General features: G+C 36.6%; 1 protein-coding gene across 1 annotated transcript in view; it reads right to left on the minus strand.

Moving 5' to 3' along the window:
- The window catches only part of LOC122736209 (zona pellucida binding protein), a 101,080-nt gene that overhangs the window by 44,826 nt on the left and 34,085 nt on the right, over positions 1 to 22,169 (minus strand). Inside the window, exons 5-6 of the mRNA XM_043978313.1 lie at positions 14,832 to 15,050; positions 1,701 to 1,780 (exon numbers count right to left, since the gene is read on the minus strand). Coding sequence (XP_043834248.1) covers positions 1,701 to 1,780; positions 14,832 to 15,050 — 299 coding nt within the window. The remainder of the gene's footprint in view (positions 1 to 1,700; positions 1,781 to 14,831; positions 15,051 to 22,169) is intronic.

Here is a 22,169-nt window from a genome sequence, read left to right on the forward strand (position 1 = left end):
ATGTTATTTAGAAACCTAAGATCTCTTTCTTAACTAAGACCATTAAGAAATATAGATTTTAAGTCACTCTACTTATCCAATTACATGATAAATTTTTCATACTAGAGATACATTTCAAATTTTAAAATTATTTAAATTATTTTATATAGTACCCTAAAATGTGAGGCTTTGATATATGTATATGTGTATCATACATATAATAATGCATACATATATTATATATACACATATATTTAGATAACTTAAAAAGTAGCGAACTACTAATTAGACTATAGTAAGTTACAAAGCTCAAGTGACAGAAAAGATAAGAGAGGACCAGCAAAGATCCAACTGAAATTCTAGAGTTGAAATGGGACAGAAAACACCACTTCTACACCAAAGTTTGCATTTTAAGTATTAAAATATAGGGGCAAAAACAATCTTCCTGTTGTGGAAATTTCCATTACTGAACTCACAACACAAAATTCACATTTATATCAGTGTCAGCTATTATACAACACCTTAAATAGAATTTTCAACCAAAAAAGTGTTGGGTTTTTTCCCTCTGTTCTGTTCTACTCTCTTTCACATTGCCAGTTTAGACTATCTCAGGATCTTGCTGGGTTATAAACAGTGTAAAAAAGATAAACAATAGTAACATGACATGAAAATTAGGACATTCATCCAAATTGGCATGTTAAAATAAGAACGTTATAGAAAAAGGATCAAATGAATGAGTAAATGGATAGCTATTTCAAAGGATGAAGTGTGAAGGAGTTATAAGAGAAAATTATCCACTCATTCAGTTATGTGACAAATATTTAACATAGGAGGTACTATCATCTAGATGTGATTGATATTATTTTACTTACTACCCTAAAATTTGAGGCTGCAATATTTAAAAAATAATATGACATTATTATGTTGTTTCTTTTCACATATGTTAACCTGTTCCCTTCTTTTTCTCTCCTCCTTTTAAATAACTGAGAATTAATAATATTCTTGCCTCAAGACATGATAAAATTTAAAAAAAAATGTCAATACTAAACTATAGTGGCAAAGGGAGATGTAAGAGAACTAGAGAAAAGGGATGAGCACTTAAAGGTCTTGCCCTCATCTTGAACTAGAGAGATGGTATGAAAGACTGGAGAGCGCTAGAGGATTATCTTCACTTTGCCTGGAATACCATATAGGAAATCATGAAGAAATACATAGAGTCAATTTTTTAAAAAACCTACCACAGGGGCAGCTAGGTGGCGCAGTGGATAGAGCACTGGCCCTGGAGTCAGGAGTACCTGAGTTCAAATCTGGCCTCAGACACTTGACACTTACTAGCTGTGTGACCCTGGGCAAGTCACTTAACCCCAATTGCCTCACTTAAAAAAAAAAAAAAAAACCTACCACAAAGGACCAACCTGCACTGAACTGTGGGTAGAAACAGGTTTGGGGAAATTGGGGGTGTGGGTAGATTTTACCAGAGAAGCTCTCGTTTTGAGTATGATATATTACTTCATTGATTTACATATATTTTTGGAACTTTAATTTTTCTTCTAAAATTCTGCTGGATAAGGATTTACAAAGGAGAAGTTCATCTCAGTGTAGGGACTGAGGACATAGCATATCCCCAAATGTCCTATGAAGGTGTAACGACCAAAAAAAGCTCACTCAAAGTTAAGAGTCTCTAACACCAGCATTACCCATCTGTTTTTCACATACTATACCTTATTTAGTCTTTCAGCAGGATCACAAGAAGAATTTGTGCATTCATCAGGTCTTTTTGTTCCATTTTCCATGGGGATAACTGAAAGAATGTGTAATATTATATCAAGGGTCTAAAGCACTACTAATATTCATTAAAAGGGTATTTCAAATAAAAAATAACATGATGTCGCCTCCTTAGCAACTAAGTTCAATATAACAAGTCCTATTGCCACACCACTATCTGCATAAACAAACATAATCAGGAGTTTTGTTAGTGATATGTTAAGACTATATACACTAAATACATTTAAGAATTAATCAACTTCACTGTATGAACTGCTCATAAACTGCTGATTTGAACATTTCAAGTACAAAAAAAACCCTGATTATTTGTTCAAATGCAGGATTTTCAGATTTAATCTGGCAAAACATTTCAAGTTTCTGCTTCCCCTTTCTTTCCTTTATGAAACTGTTTCATTAGCGTTCTTTACACATCTGTGCTTGTTCCCTAAGAGGAATTTAATCCCATTTCGGAGAACAATTGTTTAGCCCATTTCTGCTGCATGTAACTGGATTTTTCTTTGAAGGTTCAGTAAAGTCCTGCTCTTCATGCTTACATCTGCCATAATAGTATTTATCTTTTAGATTTTCAGTCAGTACCTACTGTTTTGGCTTAAATTATAAATATAATTTGAGTTTTAAAAAAAACCCTTTACTGCTGAACAGGAATGTCTTCATTTCAAGTAGACTGGTTATTTATTTATACTAAGCAGCTCCACAGGATTAATGCTCAAGTCTATGTTTCAATATAGAACTTCTAGACTCGGTTACAAGACAATCTCTCTCAGGTAACTATTGAAATCATTTTCTTCACAGTTCTTACTACCAGAACTTCAGTTTGGGGCCAGGTAGGTTAGCCAGTCAACAACCTTTACTGGGTTCTTATTGTTAATATAGTTTCCTAAAAGAATCATAAGGAGATAATACTTTGATTTTCTAATTGACAGGGGAGCCAGAACATAGAAAGTACAATCATAAAACAATGAAATTTCTTCCAAAAAGTTGAACCCAAAAATGAGTCCTATAATTGTCATACTTGGCAGTCATAAAAGGCCTAAATCATCTATAAGTGAATACATAAACTCAGTTAAACTAATATAGTATAAACTAAGTGCTGAAGATTGCTCTGGGAGGTTTACATCACATATCACTCACATACAGACACGTTTCTATTTTTTTTTCCCCTTCTGCCCATTTCCCTCCAAAAGCTTCTCCCAAGAAAACACAGCTACAAAGGTGCTAAGTCTGGGATTCCTAACCTCGTTATTCGACAGCAGGCGTGAGCCTAGGGCAAGTGCCGTACTGCTGTACTGTTTGCTTCTAAACATATTCTTTGCTCAATATAGCCTTGCTACTGGGCCCTCTGGGTGGATGTCCCCTCCTTAGTTAATCCTGGATTTGTAACCCAGAACTGGTAGTAGGTGACAGAACTTCCAGATGATTCTCGTTCCTACTTCAGTTGTACTGTGGAATCACTTCCTGCCGTAATATTTCCTGCCTTGGTGCCCAGTCTCCATCCTGGGGTGCTAGAATACTCTATGTTTGGTATATTCCTGGCTGACCCTCTCTGTTTCCTTAAGCTGACTTGGGATGAAAACATGATTCACTGTGCCTTTTCTTAGATTTCCCTATCAGAACTTGGTCTGGGATTTTTTCTAAGCTTTTGTGGAGGAAGGATAATGGAAGAATTAGGTTATACCTGATGCTACTCTATCAACTTGACTCTACCTTGAGCACATTCATCTGTTCTTTGGTACGTTATAAAGTATATAACCCTGACAATTTGTTTGCTATTTTCCTTGGGTGAATTGGTTTACATGGTATTGGCTATTTATGATTGTCTTTTGTGCAACCAATGTTTGATAGAAAGTGGTTAAGCTAGTGAATGTAAGTTAAGAGATGCCCTCCCCCTTTGGAACAATGAGGGAAGTGGTTTTTGATCTAACCCTAGACCATATTACTAGACCAGAGAAAGCAGGGTATGCCAAGTAGTTATACTTCTAACTCAAAATGCCACTTGGAGAATAGAAGAGTGCACAGCCTCCGCTATCTCAGAACTTGCCTGTTCTTCTCCCCAAAGAGCATGGAGGTACGATCTTTGCTTGTCTGTAGAGGCAAACCAGAACTACGTATCTATACTACCCTTGGGCCAGATACACATACTGAGTCAACCTAAACATAATCTTACATTGGACATATATCTTACAGAGCATAAACTATATTCAAATTATTCTTTTCATCTACTGATTTAGTAATCTAGTCCAAAAAAGAAAATGAGGCTCACAAACTACACTATAAAGCAATCATCATCAAAATGATTTGTATCAGTTAAGGAATAGGTTGCTCGTGAAGGAGTCTGAAAGCAGATTGAATCATACTTTTTTCTTTATTTTTTTTTCCTTAATAGTATCTTATTTTTTCAAATTGCATGTAAAGATAGTTTTCAACATTCATTGGTATATGATTTTGAGTTCCAAATTTTTCTCCCTCCTTCCCTTCCCTCTCCCATCCCCTAGACAACAAGCAATCTGATATAGGTTTTATATATATATGTACAATCACATTAAACTTATTTCCACATTAGTCATGTTGTGAAAGAAGAATCAGAACAAAAGAGAAAAACCTCAAGAAAGAAAAAAAATAAAAGAAAAAGTAAAAATAGCATATTTCAATCTGCATTCAGATTCTACAATTATTATTATTTTTTTTTTGTGTGGATGTAGAGAGCATTTCCCATCATGAGTCCTTTGGAAATGTCTTAGATCATTGTCTAGCTGAGAAAAGTCAAGTCTATCACAGTTGATCATCAAACAATGTTGCTGTTACTGTGTACAATGTTCTTGTGGTTCTGCTCACTTCACTTATCATCAGTTCACTTAAGTCTTTCCTGGTTTTTCTGAAAGTTGTCTACTCATCATTTCTTATAGCATAATAGTATTCCATTACATTCATATATCACTACTTGTTCAGTCAGTCCGCAATTGATGGGCATTCCCTCAATTTCCAATTCTTTGCTACCACGAAGAGAGCTGCAATAAATATTTTTGTACATGTGGGTCCTTTCCCTTTATTATGATTTCTTTGGGATACAGAGCTAGTAGTGGTATTACTGGGGCAAAGGGTATGCACAGTCCCATAGCCCTTTGGCCATAGTTCCAAATTGCTCTCCAGAATTTCTTCTTTATTTTTTAGGATTTTTTTGGTCTATGTTTTCTTTCACAACATGACCAATATGGAAATGCTTTGTTTTACTGTGTATGTTTAACCTATATCAAATTGTCTACCTTCTCAGAGAATGGTAAAGATTGAAGGGAGGGAGAGAATTTGGAACTCGATACTTTTTTTTAAAATGTTCAAAATTGTTCTTGTATTTATTATATATTTTTCTTGATATGGAAACTTGCTTTATATTGAATCCTCTCTTATTTTCTGCTGTATACATGGCAATGTTCTTTTATTCTTTTCTTATTTTGTATTTAAGTATAAAATGAATAAAAAATTTACTAAAATGAATTGTTTTTACATGTAATTGGGAAAAAGTTTTTAAAAAGGAACAGTTTTTAGTGATATATTGGGGATAAACATTTATATACCACCTACAATGTGGCAGGAACTGTGCTAAGATTTTTTTTTTTTTACAAATTTTATCTAGTTTGATCCTCACAACCACCTTGCAAGGTAGGTGCTGTTATTATCCCCATTATACAGTTAAGGAAACTGGAGTCAGATAAAAGTTAAGTGACTTGCCTAGGGCCCCATAGCTAGTAAGTGTTTAAGGATATATTTGAACCCAGGTTTTTCTGCTTCCAAGCTCAATAGCTATCCACTGTGCCACCAGCTATCTCAGTAAAATATATTAGGTATATAATATATATAAGGAAAAGAAAACATTAGCTTAGAGTCTGAGAAACCCAAAGATTCCAGGTGTTAGGGTAAGAATTCATTATTCCACAAGGACTGCTAAGAAAATATAGAAAGAAAATCTGGCAGAAACTAGATATAGACCAACATCTCAAACCCTATACCAAGGTAAGCTCTAAATGGGCATATTACTTAGACATAAAGAATGGCATTAAAAAATAGGAGAACAATGAAGAAATTATCTTATAAGTCTATAGACAGGGGAAGAATTCATGGCCAAAGAAGAGAAAAGATCATAGAAGATAAAATTGGCTATAATGATAATATAAAATTAAATGGTTTTTATATAAATAAAACAATGCAGGTAAAATTAGGATAGCATGTAACTGGGATATTTAGGGAATTGATTTAAATTTATAAAAATAAAATCCATTCCCCAATTGATAAATGGTCAAAGACTGTGAAAAGGTAATGTTTAAGGGAAGAATTATAAGTTATCAGTAGTTATATGAAAAATTATCTAAATAACTAACTAATAAATAAAGAAGTAAAAATTAAAGTAAACCTGAGGTTTTACCTAATGCCCATCAGGCAAGGTTGATAAAAAGAAAAATGACAAATGCTGAAGGGACTGTGGGAAAACACATATTAATACACAGATGGTGGAGTTGTGGATTAATTGGTCCAGCCATTCTGAAAAGCAATTTGAAACTGTATCCCCAAAGTGAATAAACTGGACATACTCTTTGACTCAGAAATACCACTATTAGGTCTAAATCCCAAGGAGTCGAAGTAAGTGGAAAACGATCTATATGTACAAAAATATTTAAAGAAGCTCTTTTGTATGGAGGTCAATTACAGGAAACTAAGAGGATAACCATTAATTGGAAAATATGAATACAATATAATTGTACTGTGTTATAAGGAATAATGAAGGAGATGGTATAAGAAAAATCTTGGAAGACTTATACAAGCTGATGCAGAGTAAGGTGAGGAGAATTGGAACAATTTATATAATAACACTATAAAGACAAATAACTTTGAAAGACTTAAGAACTCTGATCAATACCCAGAGGGCCCATGATGCAACATATTGCTCACTTTCCCACAGAGAAGTGATGACACTAGTTGTAGACTGACATATTTTATGGACATGGACAATGGGGGAAATTGTGTTTTGCTTGACTACTCATTTGTTATGAAGATTTTGTTTTGTTTTGTTTTTGTTAAAGAGTGGAAAGATATAGATGTGGAAGTAAATTTATTGTTGTTTATTCATTTTTTAAAGAGAAATAAGGTTAGTTTGATATGACCTGTTTTTGAAAAAGCCATGCCGGTCCTTAGTAAGTACCATTTACTGGGCAGCTAGGCAGTACCATGGATAAAATACTGGCTCTTAAGTCAGGAGAATCTGAGTTCAAATCCACCTCAGACACTAGCTGTATGACCCTAGACAAGTCACTTAACCACAAATGCCTCCCCCCAAAAGTAATTACCATTTATAGTACTTTTCTAAATATTCATCAACCATATGTTAAATTTATTCTAGAGTTTTCCTAGATATAGCAATCAAAATCACTGGATTGTAATTTGCAGGCTGAATTATCTTTTTCTTTGCTTTTTAAAAAAATTAGAACATTAGTCCTCCAATCCTACCATATTACACTCCCATTTTCCATAATCCTTCAAATATTACTGAAAGGTTCTTAGCAATCGCACCTGCCAGTTTTTTCAGATCCTAAGGATTTAAGTTTTTAAGGGGCAGCTGAGTTAATAGATGGCAGCTAGGTGCTCTCTTAATTTGTCCTTATTTAGCATAGATTAAAAGTAAAATTTGGATTTCATGGCTCAACACAACGGGCTCCTGGCCAGCAACAGTAGCAAATCTAATAAAAAGAGCTTTAAAATGAAAAAGAAAGTTCCCTACATAGAGCCAATAAGTTATAGACCATAGCATGCAGTTATAATGTGGGAAAAGGAATAGAAATGGCAAGTAGGATGATAAAGTCCTGCAAAGACTTCTATGAACTGATGTATAGTGAAGTGAGCAGAACCAGGAGAACTTTGTGCACAGTGACAGTAATATTGTTTGATGAAGAACTGTGAATGACAACTATTCTCAGCAATACCATGATATAAGACAATCCCAAAGGGCAAATGATGAGGCATATTCTCCTCCTCCAGAGAAACAACTGATATTGATTAAACACAGACTGAAGCATGCTATTGTTCACTTTCTTTCATTTTTTTTCTTTTGCTTATTCTTATATGAAATGACTAATATGGAAATGTTTTACATAATCACACATGCATAATTTGTATCTGATTGATTACTACCTCAGGGAGGGGGAGGGGGAAAAGGGAAGGCAGGATAAAATTTAGAACTCAAAACTTTAAATGAAAATGTTAATTATTTTAAAAGTCTCTATGTACAAATGTATATATTATATATAAGTAACAAACCTGATAAACTAGAAGAAGCAAATTTGACTTCAAAGATATCACTAAAGACTCGTGATTAGAATATGCCTCTGGTAAGGGTAACATTCAAAAGAAGCAGGAAAGGTAAAAGGGTGATAAGGGTGATGAATGTTGCATATTAAGAAGGTATATTCAAGTAAGGAAAAGCAGGAAACAGAGGGCAAAGGGCAAAGTACAGTGAAAAGAATCTGAATAGATATCAACTGACACAAAACAAAAACTTTTTCACCACAGTATACTACATGTCACCTGAAAAGACAAAAGGAATAGATAGGAAGGTTGAGAAATAAAAAGACTAACCCAGAGAGATGACATAGTCTTGATGGTGGGGGGACCAGACCAGACACTTGCTGGAATTCTCTGCCAAAGGTAAAGTTAAATTCCTATCTTTCCTTTAATGGCCATTGCCTTGTTCAAAAGTTGGAGCAACCAACCAAGAAAAATTCTATTCTGAATGAGATTCTCAGAGTAGGAAGTGGCTGCTAGAATGCAAATCATCAGGAACCTTGCAATGAAGTGACTTCTATCTTAGAATTTGTGATTAAAGAAAAGGAAAGCCATGTGTTTGGAGGATGCCTGAGACTTGGGGAGAGCAGATTTCAAAGAATTCATAAAAAAGTTAAAATCCTTTTGTTTAATATTATATAGGAGAAATAAGTCCAGGATATTAAGTTGTGAAGGCCCAAAGAAAAATAATTCAAATAAAAAGGAAAAATATAAATTGTCAAAAGGTCAATGTGGATGTATTCACCAATTAGTAGTTTCCTAAGCATTTATATCAGTATCCTCTAAGAATTATCCTAACTTCTATATTTAAAACGCATGCATGGGGGGCAAAGCAAAGCTGGTGGAGTAAAGGAAGGAACATGCTTGAGTCTTTACAAATTCCTCTCCAAACAACTTTAAAATAATGCCTCAAAATAAATTCTGGAGGAGAAGCAACAAAAGGACAAGATAAAGCAATTCTCTAGCCCAAGAAAACTTAAAAGTTTGACAAGAAAGATCTGTATGCCTAGGGTAAGAGTGGAGTGAATTCCAAAACAGGTCATACACCAGCAAGTAAGCAACAGGCCTTAGCCAGTCAGTAGAGCCAGAAGCAGGCTTTGTGCTAGCAAGCCATCAACAGGATACACCCTGACAAGCTAGCAGTAGGACAAGCTCCAGAAAGCTATGAGTAGAAAGTGGGGGGGGGGGTATCTGAATGAGTGGCAGTGACTTTCAGAGTTTTTGGACCACAGATGTCAAGGGGTGGAACAATTACTCAGAAGGAGATTATAGGAGACACTTTCTGGTATTTGGGACAGGACTCTGGGGTACTGCCCATACAGGCATCAGGATACAGGCCCAGTTGCACCCCCAGAATGATGAGGAACACTAGGACACCAGAGCTCATAGCCACAGGGGAGTAGAGACCCTGGTCACAGTTTCAAGTTGAAAAAGAGTGCTTGAGGTTGTTCATAGACCATAGGACAGACCAGGAAGACAATGACTGCACCTTTCCTTATATCATATCCCTTTGGAGTTCAAGAACTGAAAACTTACAGAATCCCAAAACAAGCACTGAAAATAGCAGCACAAAAAATCAGAAGCTTAGTACAGTGCTCTTTCCATGTTGGGAGCAGAGCCCAAATTTAATATTAAGTTAGAGGTGAAGAAATGGGCTAGAAAATGAACAAGCAACAAAAAAAGTACCTGACCATAGAAAATTACTGTGGTGGCAGGGAGCACCAAAACACAAACTCAGAAGAGGAAAACAATGTCAAATCAGTTACATGTGAAGCCTGAAAACAAAAGTTTAAATTGGACTCAGTCCCAAAATGAGATTTCTGAGCTCAGAAAGGATTTTGTGTGTTTGTTTTTTTGCGGGGCAATGTGGGGTTAAGTGACTTGCCCAGGGTCACACAGCTAGTAAGTGTCAAGTGTCTGAGGCTGGATTTGAACCCAGGCGCTCCTGAATCCAGGGCTAGTGCTTTATCCACTACATCACCTAGCTGCCCCAAGAAAGGATTTTTAAAATAAAAAAAGAGAGGGGGTGGCTAGGTGGCACAGTGGATAAAGCACTGGCCCTGGATTAAGGAGCGCCTGGGTTCAAATCCAGCCTCAGACACTTGACACTTACTAGCTGTGTGACCCTGGGCAAGTCACTTAACCCCACATTGGCCCACAGAAAGAAAGAAAGAAAGAAAGAAAGAAAGAAAGAAAGAAAGAAAGAAAGAAAGAAAGAAAGAAGAGAAAAGTAGACAAAAAATTGGGAAAAGAAATGAGAGTGATGCAAGAGAATCCTGAAAAGAAGAAACACCTTATTTTTTTAAAGCACAAAAATGGGAAAAGATGTACAAAAATTCATTGAAGAAAACAATTCCTTAAAAAGTAGATGCGTCCAAATGGAAAAGGACATACAAAAATTCACTGAAAAATAATTTCTTAAAATTAGGCCTCTGGTAAAACAAAACCAAAACAATGAGAAAAGGAAGAAAATATGAAATATCTCATTGGAAAAACAATTGACCTGGAAAATAGATCAAGGAGATATAATTTAAGAATTATTGGAATACCTAAAAGGCCACACAGTTGTATCCTATTGAAACTACAGACCCCAGGTGGTGAGCTAATAAAAAGGAATCTAACTCTTTGGACTAGCTCAGCTGGAAGCAAGTTTGGGGATTGTGTCGGCCTTTGCTAGAGCCAGGGAGATTATCAATTTTCCACTTTCCCTATTTCCCTTGTCATTGGCTTAATTAATTTCACCTTTGCTGTGTATTTTATTCCTATTAATAAAATCTGATTTGTTTGTGGAAAAGAGGCTGTCAATCCCCTTTCTTATTGGCTTGGGAGAAATAACTAAAAAAAGGCAGTTCAGAAAGGAGGAAACTTGGGACCTAGAGGTCCCTCGTTATTTTCTGTACCCCAGTATTATGGCAAGCCACCCAATTAACTCTCCCCATATTAAATTTGATCCCTACATGCCAGAAGGAGACAATTCAAATATCATGGAGCCACAATCAGGATAAGAGGATTTAGCAGCTTCTACGTTAAAGGATTGGAGAGTTTATAATATGATATTCAGGAAAGCAAAGAAACTAGGATTACAATAAAGAATAACCTACCCAGAAAAACTGAGATAATCCTTCAGGGAAAATGTATATTTAATAAAATAGAAGGCTTTCAAGCATTCCTTATGAACTGAACAGAAAATCTGATTTTCAAATACGAGACTCAAGAGAAGCATAAATGGGTAAACAGGAAAGCAAAATAAAGTTAAACATTTTACATTCCTGCATTGGAAGATGATACTTAAAAATTATAAGAACTTTATCTTTATTAGGATAATTAGGAGTTTACATAAAGGTCACAGGTGTAAGTTGACTATGATAGCATGATATCTAAACAAATAAAATTAAGGGGTGAAAAAAGAGGGATGCACTTGGAGAAGACAGGAGAGGTGGAATGGGGTAAATTACCTCACATAAAAGAGGTGTGAAAGACATTTTATTGTGGAAAGGAAGATGGAGGTGGTGTGGCCAACAATGCTTGAACCTTACTTTCTTTGGAATTGGCTGAAAGATGGAACAACATATACCCTCAGCTGGGTATAGAAATCTTATCCTACAGAGAAGTAGAAGGGGAGGAAAGTAAGAGAAAATGGGGGGGTATAGATAGAAGAAAAGGAATACTGGGTGAGACAATGGTCAGAGGCAAAACACTTTTAGGGAGGGATAAAGTGAAAGAAGAAAACAAGAAGGATAAGGGGGGGGGGAGGAGAAGATGATGGAGGGGAAATACACAGTTAATAACCATAACTGTGACTATGGATTTGATTAATTCACCCATCAAACAGTTATGTAGATTATTTTTTAAAAAAATATAAATTTTCCAGATTAAAAGAAGAGGAAACAGAATACTTAAATAACCCCATCTTTAAAAAAGTTAACAAGCCATCAATGTTCTCCCTAAGAAAAATTCCCCAGGACCAGATCAAGTCACAAGTGAATTCTACAAAGCATTTAAGAAACAATTAATTCCACTACTATATAAACTATTTGGAAGAATAGGCAACAAAGGAGTTTTTACTAAATTCCTTTTATGACATAAATATGGTACTGACACCCAAACCAAGAGCAAAAAAAGAAAAAGAAAGTGATAGACCAATTTCTCTAATGAATTCTCTATGCAAAATGCCAAAATTCTTAATTTTCTAATTCTAATTCTCTAATGCAAAAGTTAAATAAAATAGTAGCAAGAAGATTACAGCAATATATCTCAAAAAATCATACATTATGATGAGGTGGGGTTTATACAAAGAATGCAGAACTGGTTCAGTATTAGGAAAATTATCAGCATAACCGACCAAGAGATTACAGCAATTTATCACCAGGAATAATATACTCTGACCAGGTGGGATTTATAACAGGAATGCAGGTCTAGTTCAACACTGGGAAAACTATCAACAGAATCAACCACATCAATAACAAAAGTAACCAAAAACATGTGATTATTTCAATAGATGCAGAAAAAGCTTTTGACAAAAAACCTAAAGGATAAAGAGTTCATGGAAGTGGTTATTTTTAATAAGGAAAAGAAAAGGAAAGCCATACTGGTGATTATTAAGTTTTTGAAGGGATACCCTATAAAAGAGGGACTAGATGACTTACTTATTTTGCTTGTACTTATAGAAGGCAGAAAGAGAAACAGTAAGCAAAAGTGGCTACAGCACATATTTAGAAATGGCATAAGGAAAAATGTTCTCACAATTACAGCTTTCCAAAAGCGTAATGTGTTGCTTCAGGAGGTGAAAGTTTCTTCTTCACTGAAGATCTCTAAACAAAGGCTAGACTTGTCAAACATATTTAGTGGGTATTCTTTTTTCAGGTATATATTGGACTAAAAGACTAGTGAGGTTTCTTCCAGTTCTGAAATTCTGAGTCTATGATTACATAACCCTGTCTCTCTCCTTTATTACCTATATGACCCTCAGCAATTTACTTAACCTGTCTTGGACTTGCTTCCCTTACCTGTCAAACAAGGATCCTTGTAGCTTTACTACATTTCTCATATATATGCCCTTTTCTCTTCTGAAACAGTCTCCACTCTGGGGCAAATCCATATTACCTCTTGCTGGTCTACTGTACTAGCCTTCTGGTTAGTCTCCCTGCCTCAAATATCTCCCTATCCCAGTTCATTTTCACTCACCTGTAAGTGATCTTCATAAAGTGCAGGTTTGACCAAGTTACCCCCTCCTCAATTAACCCCACTGGCTCCCTATCCCCTCCAGGATCAAGTATAAAATCCTCTCTGGCTTTTAAAGCCCCTCACTGCTCATTCAGTCTTCCTATGCTTTATTCCCCCATCCCTTACCCCATTCCACACACTACAATCTGATGACAGTGACCTCCTTGATATGCCTTTGCACCCAACACTCCATCTGCTGACTTCATGTCTTTTCAATGACTGTCCCTCCTTCCTTCTTTAAGAAGTCTTTCCTAGGCCCACTCAATGTAAGTACCTGTGAGGCAATGGGGGGTTGGGCTCCCCTCAAGTTGATTGGAGTTCTCTGGGAAAACACCTGCAGGTGCACCTAGTTAATGTATGGGGAGTGGACTCAGATTCAGCTGGAAGAGTTGACCAGAATAGAAGCAGGGACTCAAATGCTACTATCCACAAATGGGGGTTGATTCCAACAGAGGGCTTCTCAAAGAAGGTTCCCACAAGAAGAATCAAAGTGGGGGGGGGGGGGCGGGATGCTGTGTTTGATTGACTCGCCAGAGGGAGGGCCAATAGTTGTTAGGGATGGGAAAAAGATAAAAGTCAGGCCTGCATGCCTGGACGCTGGTTTGCCCCAGTAGGGAGTGGCCCATTCTTGTGAGAATGAAAATAGAAAAGCTTTTTGCCACACCCCCACCAAACTGAGTACTGGAGTGCTATTTCTCATGGCACCTTACCTCTAAGATTGCCTTCAATTTACCCTGTACATGTCTTATATATGTGTAGTTGTTTGCATGTTGTCTTTCCCACCAATTAGGAGGTTGAATTTAAGGGAAGGGACTGTTTTTGCCTTTTCTTTAGTATCCCCAACACTTAGCACAGTTCCTGGCATAGAATAATACTTAATAAAATGTTTGTTTATTTGACATAATTTGTTGGTGATTCAAAGGTCCCTTCCTGCTCTAAATTTTTAATCCTGTGTAAAGGGACTTTGAGGGTTTGAGAATGGGGGCTAACAGGAGATATACTGGATGCTGGAGATAAGACTTATAAGGGAGTTGTAGAGGTTTGAGGATGAGGAAAAGGCTTGAGATTTTTCTTCCTTCCCCTCCAACTATTTCTTTTTCCACTACAAGTTGAAATATTTCAAACCTTTCCAACTCCAAATTGCAGTTGCAAATTGTCTTTCATCAGCATAATGTCTAGCATAAAGTAAGCCTTAAAAATGTTTTCTGATTGGGCCAAGAAGGGCTTGAGGCCCAGAGGGAACTACACTAAGATCATGAGTTTAAAAGCGGAAGAGGAAAAAAAAATGGGAGAGAAATCCCCAAAGTCTGATAACATAGAGGAAAAGAAAGTTCTTGTGGATATTGGGTTAACTAGGTAGGAATGCCATTCCTGTGAGATTATTTCCATATTGCTAGTACTAAATCATAAAATAAATTCAATCTGTTAAAAGATTGAATTTCACAACCCCAGAACTATAAAACTAAGTAAAGTGTTTCCTAAACATGTTAGGAATCCTTAAAAAGATGAACAATATTTACCTGAAAAGGTGAAGAACAATTCATTTTGTAAACCAGCTCTCTGCATCTTAATCTGATGACATTCAGACTTCAGTAATATTATTTGACAGGAAAGTTCAGCAACTAGTTTGCTCAAAACCCGAAGCAACTTCTTCTGAAATGAGACATTGTAGATACTATTGCAGGGTGCAGAATGATATCGAGCTGTGAACTGGTAGTAAAAATTAGGATTTACATAAGCTGCAAGACAAATAAAACAAGTAAGACTCATTGTATAGACAACAAAATTAACATTTTCAGTAAGTAATGTATAGCTGCTAATTAAAATGTTTAAATTATTTAAGAATCATTTAAAGGAAGCTCCTTGTTTACATATAAACTAAATTCTATATACAGGATGCCCCCAAAATCTTAGAGCAGTTTACATGTAAATATAAGCATATGTACATCATATTATATGTATGTTTCCATATCTACTCAGTACAAAACTAATAGCTGTGAGGGCCAAAATTTGATATACGGAGCGTTATTTGGGTGACTCGCCTTAATGTCAGGGTCCTGGAAATATGAGGGACCTTTTAGGTTCACCCTCCCCTCTGAACTGCTGTTTTTAGATATTTTCTCCCAGGCCAATGAGAAAGGAGCCTTTAACATTTAGTTCACAAAAGGATCATATTTTATTACTTGGGAATTAGACAACAAAGGTGAAACTATTAAAAATCAAAGAAAAGGAAATAGGAAAATAGAAATACAGATAAATATTCTTAACTCTAAGCTTAACCTATTCACTGCCCAGACCATTTCCAAGTAAGCTAGTTCAAAGGAATTTAGGGTTTTCCGTAATTAAGTCACGGAACCTGAAAGTTTACAGTTGCTCCTGAAGCCAGAACAGCAGCCACCAGAGACATGTGCCATCCACCACAAGGGCCAAGCACAAAAAAAAGGCCGAGTCCTGGAAGACACCTAGCATTCCAGAAGCCACCTAGCATTCCAAACAGCCTAGCGTTCCAGAAGTACCCTCCACCTCCCTTCAGGAAGTATTCAATCTTTCCTTCCCCAAAAGGGGAGGTCCTTCAAAAGCTGCTTATGGAGAGTTTTCTAATTATTACCACATAGCACATCCCCAACCCTCTTTGACCCAGCAATACTACTAATAGGTCTGTACACCAAAGAGATCAAAGAAAAAGGAAAAGAACATTTATGTACAAAAATATTTATAGCAACTTTCTGTAGCAGCAAAGAATTGGAAATCAAGGAGATGCTCATTAACTGGGAAATGGCAGAACAAGTTGTTGCACATATTTGGGATGGAATACTTTTGTACTTTAAGATGTGATGAGCAGGATGCTTTTAGCAAACCTGGAAGAATTACATGAACAATGCAAACTGAAATGAGCAGAACCAGACCATTGTACATAGTAAGAGCAATATTGTATGATGAACTGTGAATGATTTAGCTGTTCTCAGCAATATAATGATCCAATACAATTCTGATAACTTATAATGAAAAATGCTATCCATCTCCAGAGAAAGAACCTGATGATATCTCAATGCTGACTGATGCATACTATTTTTTTCTTTTGGTCAGGCAATGAGGCTTAAGTGACTTGCCTAGGATCACACAGCTAGTAAGTGTCAAGTGTCTGAGGCCAGATTTGAACTCAGGTCCTCCTGGATCCAAGGCCTTGTGCTTTATTCACTGTACCACCTAGCTGCCCCTGCATACTATTTTTTACTTTTGTCACAGGGAAAATAGGGTTGGGGGTTTGGGGTAGGGATTAGGGGTTTGGGAAAGGGGTTAGGGGTTCTTAGGAATTCCTCTTTAAAGAATTATACCCTCTTGCACACAAAAGCAATTAGAATAAGATAGTAGTTTATTCAGGGGCAATGGAAGGGAAACCAAGAGAGAAATCATCAGACTTCTTCTCATGGGGAGAAAGGCATGGCACAGAGTGTGGCTCTGAGATACCAATCTCTTAGGATGCACCCCAGTGGTGAGCCTTTCGCTACACTCTCTTTCTGCCCCATGACTGTACCCAGATATTGTCCCATCTCTCAAGGGAAGGAAACGCTGCCTGCCTGTCTTGTGGAAGAGCAGAGCACTGGCAAGGGATAGACACACAAACACAAAAGTTCTTACTCAGAAACATGGTGTCCAAGGGTCTGAGCGTGGTTCAGACATCTGGCTGAGATTTTGGGGTGGGAGGGAGACCCAGGCTGCCTGCCCACTGTTGCGTGCAAAAGCTGACCATCTCTACTTCTCTGTGACTCAAACGGGAGGTTGACAGGTGGAAGAGAGAAAAGAAACCCAGAAGGGAGGTTCCTACCTCCAGGTTTTGTGTGCCAAGAGGAAAGAGGAAATTTCCCATACCGTTCAGCTTTGGGCGCCAGTTATGTTATGGGGAAAATGGGGTAGGGGGTTAGGGGTAGGGGTTTGGGGTCCTTAGGAATTCCTCTTTGAAGAATTACATCCTCTTGCACACAAAAGAAATAGAATAAGATAGTAGTTTATTAGGGGCTGGGGAAGGGAAGGGAAACCATGAGAAAAATCCTTGGACTTCTCATGGGGAGAAAGGCATGGCACAGATCATGGCTCTGAGATACCAATCTCCTTGAGTAGGAGACAGGCTGATACTTTTATAGAGGACTGATGGGGCTGACTGTGGAAAGTTCCCTTAGTGAGGGGGAGGAGTTGGGTGAAGGGTGGCAGTAGATCTCTCAAGCCATCTCCTCAGGACACAAAGGCAGCAGCCACACCTAATCTTATCTCCCCAGGGGTGGAGGAGACTTGAATGAAGGGTGGGGATCCTGGAGCTAGCTCAGCCATATCTGGTTCCACTTAGCTCTTTAGGTGTGTGTGTCCTCTGGTTTAGTTTTCTCCAGGAGAAGGTTCTTTGATGTGCCCCAGAGAACTTCTGGGGCTCTCTGGGCCCATAACACTTTCTTTATTACTCTTTGGGTCTGAGTTTTCTTTTGCAACAGGGCTAATATGGAAATGTTTTGCATGACTGCACATGTGTCATCTATATCAAATTGCCTGCCTTCTCAAGGAGAGGCAAAAGGAGGGAGGGAGAGAATTTGGAACTAATTTTTTTTAAATGTTAAAAAAATGTTTATATATAATTGAGAAAAATAAAATTTAAAATAAAAATTTTTTAAAAGGCACAGCCCATGAATAGTTCAAAGGAATACCAATTTGAAACTGGAAAGAACCTTAAATAAAATTTCATTTGATTCCTTCTAAAAGAGATTAAAATAATTATGCTAATTCACAAAGACAACAGGTGTATATATCTCCCATGCCTGGAATTCTTTCCTTCCTAGTCTCCATTGACTCACCTCCCTGGTTCCCTTCAAGTCCCAACTAAAATTCACCTTCTACAAGAAACCTTTCCTAATCCATTCTCTTTTTGATTCTCACCAACTTTTCCTTTCTACGTCTGGTTTGTACAAAGTTGTTGGCATAGTTTCTCTTACATTCGACTATGAGCTCCTTGAGAGCAGGAACTTTTGGGGGTCTGTCCTTGTACCCCCAGCACTTAGCACAGTGCCTGACATGGAGAAGGTGCATAATAAATGTTTGTGGCCTGACAAGTGGTAGAGCCAGGATATGAATGTAGTGCCTCTTACTGTAAATCTATCACTATTTCCATTACACTGTACTGTGAGGACATGGAGGGATCAATTCATAAGGTATACAAATGAGGGGAAGAAAGCAAAGGCATGGAAAAAAAAATCCTAAGATCAAAACTTTAGAGCTGGTTGAATCACTAATCACAGAAATGTAACTTTAAAACTGTCACCAGGAAAATGTGGAGCAGTAATTTAAAAATGACAAAGACAGTGGCTTCCAAGTTTTTGACTGTACCAATGGAAGAAAAAGTTGCAGCAACTCTTGGCATTCTGAAACCCATTTGAAAATGTTATCAAGGCTGGGGCAGCTAGGTGGCACAGCGCATAGAGCACTGAGTGCCCTGGATTCAAGAGGACCTGAATTCAAATCAGACCTCAGACACTTGACACTTACTAGCTGTGTGACCCTAGGCAAGTCACTTAACCCCAACTGCCTGACCAAAAAAAAAAAAAAAAGAGAGAGAGAGAGAAAGAAAGAAAGAAATGTTATCAAGGCAACTCAATATAGCCAATTATTAAATCTGAAAAAAGTAAAATATTTTTGAAGGAACAATATTTGAGGGATGTTTAAAGAACAGTTTACTGAAACTCCCAACTCTAAGAAAGGTTCAGAGAGAATTTTTCAAAGGTGTTGTATTCAGGGACAGCTAGGTGGTACGGTAGATAAAGCACTGGCCCTGGATTCAGGAAGACCTGAGTTCAAATCTGGCCTCAGACACTTGACACTTACTAGCTGTGTGACCCTGGGCAAGTCACTTAAACCCCATTGCCCTGGAAAAAAAAGGGGGGGGGGGAGTTGTATTCAAACCTAGGATGAAAATCCAGTGTTAGATAGTACTCAGATGAATCTGTGGTCTCATCAATTTAAATATTCATTCCAATGATGGAAAGCACAACCAATTCATATTTGCCCATCCTGTATCCTGTTTGATTTTCATCCATGTCCTCACAAAAGTTTGTACCCAATCTCCTAAAAATCTTCCTTGTTTTCTCCTGATATCACAAAGATAGAGTACTTTGGCTGTCCACCATGTAGAAAGGTCACCTTCCATTCCTATCACACATTTTCCCTGATGTCATCTTTTTCTCCTGTTCTTGTTCAAAGTTTTTCATTAGTAATATGTTGCATTTTGCTCATACGCACGATGCCCCAACTCATTGCCATCCATAGAATAATCATTTTTAATTCTTCAGAAACTACTGTGTTCTGTGTCTCATACCCATATAACAAAATTGGAAAAATAATGGTGTTAAAACGATGATCTTCTGTTTCCAAGAAAACTCTGGGATCATTCAAGGAATTCTGAAATCTCCTGAAGTCAATACAACCCACTCTCATTCTCTTGTTTAATTCTGAGATGAATTCCCGGCCCATTTGTATTCTATGTCCTCGACATATCTATATCTAGACACACACACACACACACACACACATATATATATATATATATATATATATATATATATATATATATATATACGCAGAAATGCATATATGTGTGTTTATATACACACACACACACACATACATACATACACAAATGGACAAGCTCTTCAGGTTCAATTGCATATTGAAATCTGAGAAACAAACATTCTTTATCCATTCCTATTTCTATGATCAGATCAAATTCTTTTAATATTTACATATCTCTTCCAGGAGGCTCTGCAGTGTTCCAAGGCTTAATACACATCACAAATGTCATGAGCAAACTGAAGAATGGACTTCACCATCCATAGGCAATGCTGGATCTTCTCTAAAATAGTGGGAACATATTTGATAAGCATAAATCTATTTTATGGTCCACATGATGTTCATTTTCAGAGGGTCACTGAACATGGTTATTTCCCTTGTTATAGCTTTCAAGAAACCTTGAATGAAGGACCTTTGTTAGAAAAAAGTCTGTAAGTTGCTGTTCTGCTCTTCCACATTAAATGCTTTTTCATAATCAACAAACAAGAATAGTACAGTGGGATTTTCTAGTCTCTAAATCATTCAGTTTCAAAATGGTAAAGATGTAATGCATTATTGAAGAAGCTGTGAATCAGTAGCCATTTTGGAAATCAATTTGGAGTTAAGCAAATAAAGTAGGTAATACATACTGCTACTAGGCTTATATCCGAAGGAAGTCATTGAAAAACATAAAGTCCCCATATATGCCAAAATATTTATTTTTGTGATAGCAAAGAACTGGAAATAAAGTAAATACCCATCACCTGGAGAATGGCTATACAAATTGTGGTATATAAATGTAATGGAATATTACTGTGATGCTAAAAGAAATGACAAATAAGATGAAACAAGAGATGAAAATATTCACATAACCTGAAGCAAAGTGAAGAAAGCAAAACCAAGAAAATAATATACACAATGAGTACAATATTTTTAATGGAAAAAATGAAAAGAAAATGAATGTTTTATGTTTTCAGGCTTTTTTAATGTACTTATTGGTTATACTGAATTTTTACTCTTCCTTTTCTTTTTTAGTCTTCAAAAACATACTGTTTGTTAAAAGTAATATTGAAAAATTACAAAAAATTAACAAGCTTCCAAGGAAAAAATATGAGAAGAAAACCCCCTGCTCCACTTCTCTGCAGAGGTGGGAGGTCCATGAATGTAGCAAACTGCATATATTTTCAGATTTTTTAACTTATTGATCAGTTTTGCAAAACAATATTTATCTTCTTTTTCTTTAAAAATATTATTTGTGGGGGCAGCTAGGTGGCGCAGTGGATAAAACACTGGCCCTAGATTCAGGAGGACCTGAGTTCAAATCCGAACTCAGACACTTGACAATAGCTGTGTAACCCTGGGTAAGTCATTTAACCCCCATTGCCCCAGGGGAAAAAAAAAAAAAAATATATATATATATATATATATATATATATAGTTATATGAGATCGTTTTCTGAGAGGGAGGAGGGGGAGAAACTGGGAGGAGCTTTGGTCATATAAAAATACAAATATATCAAGAAAGTTTTACTTTTTTTTTTTTAAGTGAGGCAATTCGGGTTAAGTGACTTTCCCAGGGTCACACAGCTAGTAAGTGTTAAGTGTCTGAGGCCGGATTTGAACTGAATTGGTACTCCTGACTCCAGGGCCAGTGCTCTATCCACTGCGCTACCTAGCTGCCCTGAAAGCTTTACTTTTAAAATACATGGAAGACTGAAGAATATCACTGACAAAATCCTGCCTATCTCCTACTAACACACTCATAAAGATCATTTATATATAGCAGGCCTAACAAATCTGATTATACACAGACAGCTAATTCAAGGATAACCCCCATATTAGCAATGATATGTCAAAATACAATCCAATTTATTTTTGGTGATGTTATTTCATGCTTGCCACATTTAGCACCTACTTTTTTTTTTCTCAAATAAGTATTCATAATATAGAGTCATGATACTTTTATGTAGTCTACAAGTTTTTGGTCTCTCTCATGCCTGGTTCCAGACCTATATTTTCTGATACCACTGTCACCTATTTGGACTGTACCTTTGTATTAAAGTCACCAAATATCAAAGTGTATATAGAATTCATTTGGATCATTTAAATGAGTTCTTCATAAAATTTCTCTACTTTATCCTCTATAACCAACATTTGTGTATAAGCTGTAATTATTTTCATCATGGACTTCTTTGTAAAAACTTTATCATGAGTACTGGAAGACAAGATTACCAAATGATCCATGAAATAATGTTTCTTGTTGCATTTCAAGTATAC

Source organism: Dromiciops gliroides, chromosome 1 (assembly GCF_019393635.1).
Source record: "Dromiciops gliroides isolate mDroGli1 chromosome 1, mDroGli1.pri, whole genome shotgun sequence".
Classification (NCBI taxonomy): domain Eukaryota; kingdom Metazoa; phylum Chordata; class Mammalia; order Microbiotheria; family Microbiotheriidae; genus Dromiciops; species Dromiciops gliroides.